The sequence below is a fragment of the Mandrillus leucophaeus genome, unplaced genomic scaffold (genome assembly GCF_000951045.1).
Source record: "Mandrillus leucophaeus isolate KB7577 unplaced genomic scaffold, Mleu.le_1.0 Scaffold1316, whole genome shotgun sequence".
NCBI classification, from domain to species: domain Eukaryota; kingdom Metazoa; phylum Chordata; class Mammalia; order Primates; family Cercopithecidae; genus Mandrillus; species Mandrillus leucophaeus.
In genome coordinates this window covers 45,205-52,725 of record NW_012101273.1, presented here as the reverse complement: position 1 = coordinate 52,725, position 7,521 = coordinate 45,205, and the positions used below count along the sequence as shown (strand labels likewise).

The following is a 7,521-nucleotide window of genomic DNA, read 5'->3' as shown; positions in this document are numbered from 1 at the left end:
GAAGCCTTTAAAATATATTAAATTTGTTGCTGTAAATTCTTATGGCTTACAATTCAGAATCTCTACATCCAATTTTTTAAAAAATTTTTCTGGTAATCATACTAAACTTTTAAATTTCTTGTTTATTATTTTTTTTTTTTTTTTTTTTTTTTTTGGTATGTACCATTTTAGTTTTTATTAATAAAATAGAAACCTAAACTCAGAGAACTGCTTTATTCTTGCATCTAATCTGACCATATATTGGAGTAGCAATTCTTTATAAAAGGACTTAGGTGAGAACTGTCAATATATCAGTTCCATCAAAAACTCTAGGTTGGAATATCTTAAAAAGAGCAAATTAAATATGAGAAAGCACAGAAATCTCCCCCTCAAACAAGAGGGGCTTCCTTTAATAGTCTTTAATGTAGCTCATTTGCAATTGTATGAAAATCCATCAAGATCAATCATGTTGCACAATCCCTAAAGGATAAAACTGAGGGAACTCATGGATAATTTTCACAGCTTCATTGTAAAGTCCAAGATCAAAAGGATGGTTATTTTCTTTAAACTGGACATAAGATGTACACAAGATGGTGGCCTTGGTGGTTACTTTTCCAACCACTTCCATAATTCCAGAGATTTCTTCATCAAGGGGTTCCATCAACTCGATGGTTCCATTTTTTCCTTCTCCATCTGAAAGAATAAACATTTTTCCAGTGGGATGAATCTTTTCCAGCCTCTCTACGAAGCAGACAGGCTTGTCTATGAACTGAGCTAGCATGCTGGCGTTGATGCGCGACCTCGGCAACTCCATCATGTCCACCATGATTATGGCCCAAGAGTGCGGCTCGCGGGAAACCCACAGACTACTGAAACTGTGTGCCCCGCGGTGTCTGTGGGGCAGATTTCTTCTTTCTCTTTTATAAAGTATTCGTTATGTTAGCTGGTCAGTGATTATAGGAATTGTTTTTATGAGATTTAGTAGTGCACACAAAGTAATTTTCAAAGGTAATTCCATTAGTGTATTAAGTTTTAGTGTTAGAACATTCTATTTTGTTCTTTTAAGTGCAGAAACTTACATAGGCCTACTTTTATTTTTATTTTTTATTTTTTGAGATGGAGTTTCACTGTTATCACCCAGGCTGAAGTTCAGTGGTGCAATCTTGGCTCATTGCAGCCTCCACCTCTCAGGTTCAAGTGATTCTTCTCCCTCAGCCTCCCGAGTAGCTGGGATTAAAGGCATCTGCCACCACGCCTGGCTAATTTTTGTATTTTTAGTAGAAATAGGGTTTCATTGTGTTGGCCAGGCTGGTCTCGAACTGCTGACCTCAAATGATATGCCCACCTTGGCCTCCCAAAGTGCTGGGATTACAGGCATGAGTCACCGCACCCAGCTGAGCCTATCTTTATGTAGTTATTTTTTTTAAAAAAATTTTATTATTGACATAAATTTTATTTATTGAGTCAATTTGTTTCAGTAAGTACTAGGGAAGCTTCGTAACTTTTGAGGATGTTTTTATATGTAAAATATATCAACAAACATGACAGTGCTTACTATGTAACAGATGCTCCATAATAAGGCAGAAATATTCGTGCTAAACTTACACATCTAGATGTGTATAAACATGACAGTGCTTACTATGTAACAGATGCTCCATAATAAGGCAGAAATATTCGTGCTAAACTTACTTTGTAACTTTGATTCAGAAATGAAATATACCACTGGGCCAGGTACACTGACTCACGCCTATAATCCCAGCACTTTGGAAGGCAGAGTTGGGCAGATCATAAGGTCAGGTGATGAGACCATCATGGCTAACACAGTGAAACCCTGTCTCCACTGAAAATACAAAAAATTAGCCAGCCATGGTAGTAGACGCCTGTAGTTGCAGCTACTCAGGTTGCTGAGGCAGGTGAATGGTGTGAATCTGGGAGGTGGAGCTTGCAGTGAGCCAAGATTTCACCGCTGCACTCCAGCCTGGGCAACAGAGCTGGACTCTGTCTCAAAAAAAAAAGAAAAAAAAAATACCGGCTGGGCGTGGTGGCTCGTGCCTGTAATGTCAACACTTTGGGAGGCCGAGGTGGGTAGGTCACCTGAAGTCAGGAGTTCAAGACCAGCCTGGCTAACATGGTGAAACTCCATCTCTACCAAAATACAAAACTTAGATAGGCATGATGGCAGGTGCCTGTAACACCACCTCCTTGGAAGGTTGAGACATGAGAATTGCTTGAATGTGGGAGGCAGAGGTTGCAGTGAGCCGAGATCATGCCATTGCACTCCAGCCTGGGTAACAAACTTTTTTCTCAAAAAAATAAAATATCAATGCTGAGGATACAACATAGATTTTTTTTTTTCATGTAGAGAGGACACTTTTTTTTTCAGGCTGCAAAGCTGAATCTTGCTGAATTTAAAGAGAGATTCTGCTGCTTTAATTTCCTAATTATCTTGATTTTTTTTTTAACTTTTTATGTGTATTCTAACTATGTGTCACAGCCCTTTTTCTTCTTGCTCTATTATGGCTACAGGTTTCTCACTTATCTCCATGCCATGTCATTTCACATGGTACTTTGTAGGTTCTGATGAGAAAGTTGGTACTTTTTAATGCATTGAAAAATTGGTTTTAACTAGAGTTTGCTTATTAACATAACTTTCAGATTAGTTAGTTAAAAGACATAACACTTTCCACAAGAATATATCAGCATAGAATTTATATCAGTGAGAAGAATATATCAGTTAGCATGGTTTTGTTTATAAAAGGAAAACCTTGTTAGATTCTCACACAAAGTGGAAAATATAGTTTGCTAAAATAGATGTCTTAGAAATTTAATTTTTAAGAGTTGATTGTAAGTGAACAATTTCAAATTTAATTTTTATAATGTACTTATAGCATGAGTTACGTTTTCTATACAGTGTCTTCAATTTTTAAGTGTGAATTTTGAAGTTGGCAAAATAATAAAGTGATCTCTGGATTTGACATTTGATATAATTTTTTTTCATGTTGATACTACAATTTGGAGGAACTTCTCACTTTTTTCTAGTCTACAGTTTTTACTCTTTGTCACCTAACTGTAGTCAACTCCCTGGTCCTTTTCTCTGGAAAACTTTTGGAGAACATGGCTGCTTTTGGATTAAAATATTTCCCATTATTTTGCATAAAAACTAGTTTACTGTGTTCACGGAGTGGCCAGTCATGGGACCGTAAGCAACAGCTGCACCTTTTAGTGTTTTTCTTATTATTATCATCAACAACAGAAACTCTATGCTTGAAATAAAAGCCCTAACGTACATTGCCTCTTCCCATACACTCTGCTGGGTCCAGAAAATGCTGTTAAATATTAGAGTTTCTAAGCTGGGCATGGTGGCTCACGCCTGTAATCCCAGCACTTTGGAAGGCTGAAGTGGGTGGATCACCTGAGGTCAGGAGTTTGAGACCAGCCTGGTTAACATGGTGAAACCCCGTCTTTACCAAAAATAGAAAAATTAACTGGGCATGGTGGTGGGTGCCTGTAGTCACAGCTACTCGGAAGGCTGAGGCAGGAGAATCCCTTGAATCCAGGAGGCAAAGGTTGCATTGATCCAAGATTGTGCCATTGTACTCCACGCTATCTTAAATAAGTAAATAAAATAAATATCAGAGTTCCTATGGTCATGGCTGACAAACTAAATGACAAAAACTTTTTGATGGTATTCAGCTGTTTAAGACAAAGACACAGTACTTGAAACATTGTTATATATATATACGTGTGTGTGTGTGTGTGTGTATATATATATATATAAAATTTTTAGACAAGGGTCTTGCTGTGTTACCCTGCTGAAGTGCAGTGGCATGGTCTCAGCTCACTAAAACTTCCACATTTCAGGGTCAAGCAATTCTCATGTCTCAAATAGCTGGGATTACAGGTTGGTGGCACCATGCCTGGCTACTTTTTCTATTTTTCATGGAGATGGGGTTTCTTCATGTTGGCCAGGCTGGTCTTGACCTCAAGCGATTCACCCACCTTGGCCTCCCAAATTGCTGGAATTACATGTGTGAGCCAGTGCCTCCATTTAATTATATGTGTGTATGTGTGTGTGTGTATATATATATAAATTTCTTTTTTCCAAAATGGTCTCACTCTGTCCTCCAAGCTGAAGTGCAGTGCAGCCTCCACCTACTGGGTTTAAGTGATTCTCCTGCCTCACTCTTCTGAGTAGCTAGGACTACAGGCCACCACTCCTGGCTAATTTTTGTATTTTTGGTAGAGACATGGTTTCACCCTGTTAGCCAGGCTGCTCTTGAACTCCTGACCTCAGGTGATCCACCCACCTTGGCCTCTCAAAGCACTGATTACAGGTATGAGTCACCATGCCAAGCTAAAAATACACTTATCAAGTTGACAGATAAAATGTGTATTCTGCAAAACAATATTTTTAGGTATTTATACATCGTCACATGCTTAATTCTAGGTAATTAATGCTTTACCTCATGTAGTTAACATTTTTGTTGTGAGATCACGTGGCATTGTCTTAACATTTTTGAAAACCAGAAATACATTAGAATGAACTATAGTCATTGTGCTGTACAATAAATATTTTGGACTTATTCCTCTTATTCAAGTATAATTATATATTCTTTTCTTTCTAACTGCCCATTCTAAACAACTTGGCATCTGGTATTCACCATTTTATTCTCTACAGCAATGAGATTTTTCTTTAGAATTCTTGTGTAAGTGAGACCGGGCCTGGTGGCTTACGCTTGTAATCCCAGCACGCTGGGAAGCCAAGGCAGGTGAATCACTTGAGGACAGGAGTTCGACACCAGCCTGACCAATATGGTGAAACCCTGTCTCTGCTGAAAATACAAAAAAAATTAGCCAGGCATGGTGGCGGGCACCTGTAATCTCAGCTACTTGGGAGGCTGAGGCAGGAGAATTGCTTGAACCCAGTGAAGGTTGCAGTGAGCTGAGATCACACCATTGCAATCCAGCCTGGGAAACTTGCAAAACTGTCTTTAAAAAAAAAAAATAGTGTAAGTGATATCATAAGATAGTATTCATTCTGTGTCTGGCTTATTTAAAGTAATATAATGTTCTCCAGGTTAATCCATGTTACTGAAAGTAATAGAATTTTCTTTTTTAAAAGATGAATAGTATTCAATTTTGTGTGTATACCGCATTTTATTTACTCATTAGATGTCAAACTGTTGACTCTGTATTTTGGCTATTGTGAGGAGTGCTGCAAACAACATAGAAGTGCAAATGTTTCTTTTCTTTTTTAGACAGGGTCTTGTTCTGTCGCCCAGGCTGGAGGCAGAGGCCTGATCTCGGCTCACTGCCACCTCCGTCTCCCAGGTTCAAGTGATTCTCCTGCCTCAGGCTCCCAAGTAGCTGGGATTACAGGCACGCACCACTGTGCCTGGCTAATTTTTGTATTTTTAGTAGAGACGAGGTTTCATCATGTTGATCAGGCTGGTCTTGAACTCCTGACCTTGTGATCCACCAGCCTCAGCCTCCCGAAGTGCTGGGATTACAGGCGTGAGCCACCGTGCCCGGCCAAATGTTTCTTCATCCTTATTTTATTTGTTGTGGATATATATCCAGTATTGAAATTATTGTATTATATAATAATTTTGATCTTATGTTTTTTTGTGAAATCTCTTTCGTTTTTCATAATTACCGTCCTCATTTACATTAAAACCAACAGTGTGCAGGCATTCCCTTCATCTCTATGCCAACACTTTTTTAAAATTTTTTTAATTTTTATTTTTTTGAGACATCGAGTCTTGCTCTTGTTGCCCAGACTGGAGTGCAATGGCACGATCTCAGCTCACCACAACCTCTGCCTTCCAGGTTCAAGCGATTCTCTTGCCTCAGCCTCCCGAGTGACTGGGATTACAAGCATGTGCTACCGCACCTGGCTAATTTTGTATTTTTAGTAGAGACAGGGTTTCTCCATGTTGGTCAGGCTGGTCTTGAACTCCCAACCTCAGGTGATCCGCCTGCCTCGGCCTCCTAAAGTGTTGGGATTATATTTTGCCAACTTCAAAAATTCACACTTAAAAAGGCATGAGCCACCACGCTTGGTCGTTTTATTTATTTATTTATTTTTTTGAGATGGAGTCTTGCTCTGTCGCCCAGGCTGGAGTGCAGTGGCCGGATCTCAGCTCACTGCAAGCTCCGCCTCCCAGGTTCACGCCATTCTCCTGCCTCAGCCTCCCAAGTAGCTGGGACTACAGGCGCCCGCCACTTCGCCTGGCTAGTTTTTGTATTTTTTCAGTAGAGACGGGGTTTCACCGTGTTAGCCAGGATGGTCTCGATCTCCTGACCTCGTGATCCACCTGTCTTGGCCTCCCAAAGTGCTGGGATTACAGGCTTGAGCCACCGCGCCTGGCCCATTTTTTTAATTTTTAATAAAAATCATTTTAACAGTAGTGAGCTGGTATCTTGTAGTTTTTTTGTTTTTTGGCATGCCTTTCTCTGATAATAATTGACACTGAGTATTTTTTAATATATTTGTTGTACATGTATACATTTTGAAATATAAGGTTTGTGCAAATTTTTAGTAGTTATTAGTTTTTTTTGTATTGTTATTTGAGGTTTGTTTTTTTTTTTGAGATGGGGTCTTTCTCTGTCGCCAGGCTGGAGTGCAGTGGCATGATCTCAGCTCACTGGAACCTCCAACACCCTAGTTAAAGTGATTCTTCTGCCTCAGCCACCCGAGTAGCTGGGATTACAGGCATGCACCACCACCCCAAACTAATTTTTGGATATTTAGTAGAGATGGGGTTTCGCCATTTTGGCCAGGATGGTCTCAGTCTCCTGATCTCATGATCCACCCACCTCGGCCTCTCAAAGTGCTGGGATTACAGACGTGAGCCACTCTGCCTGGCCTTGAGTTTCTTACATATTTTTGATGTTAAACTCTTGTCATGTGTATGATTTGCAAATATTTTGTCCCTTTTTTTAGTTGTTTCATTCTGTTTTATCATTCTGTGCAGCAGCTTTTTAATTAAAAGTAATCTGAGTAATCCATTTTTCCTTTGGTTATCTGGGATTTTGAGGTTAAATTAAAAAATTCACTGCCCAGGTCAATGCTATGATTTCACAATATTTTTTGTACTAATTTTAGAGTTTCAGGCCTTACATTTAATAACCTAATTTATTTTGAGTTGATTTTTATATATGGTGTGAGATTAGGATCTCATTGCTCTGTATGTGGATGTAAAGTTTCCTTAACCATTTATTGAAGATATTGTTCTTTAAGAAATTGTCACCTTTATATTTGTGTGAAATGTATTTCATTTCTTACTATAATGTTCTTTATACTGTACGGTGTTTCAACTTTTTGGTTAAAAGTATTTCAAAGTTTAGTTACTAGAGTTTTTGTAGATGGGATTTTTTTTAAATTTCATTTTGATATATTTATTATTGTACAGAAATGCTACTGAATTTTGGGTATTGTTTTTGTATCCTGTGAGTTTAATGAATTTGTTTATTATAATAGCTTTTAGTCAAGTCAGGCTTTTCTATACTTAAGATTGCATATAGAAATAAAAGATTATT

At 38.5% G+C, this 7,521-nt stretch overlaps 1 protein-coding gene and 1 pseudogene across 2 annotated transcripts in view; one reads left to right on the top strand and one right to left on the bottom strand.

The window, feature by feature from the left end:
• LOC105534213 (zinc finger protein 273-like) overlaps nt 1-21 on the top strand; it is a 23,895-nt gene extending 23,874 nt beyond the window's left edge. The window contains exon 7 of the mRNA XM_011972900.1: nt 5-21. Within this exon, the coding sequence (XP_011828290.1) occupies nt 5-21 (17 nt within the window). The remainder of the gene's footprint in view (nt 1-4) is intronic.
• Nucleotides 22-159: 138 nt separating this feature from the next.
• Nucleotides 160-883, bottom strand: LOC105534211 (annotated as a pseudogene). Its single transcript, XR_001005232.1, has one exon. The product of XR_001005232.1 is annotated as a replication protein A 14 kDa subunit pseudogene (transcript).
• Between the last annotated feature and the right edge of the window lie 6,638 nt (nt 884-7,521).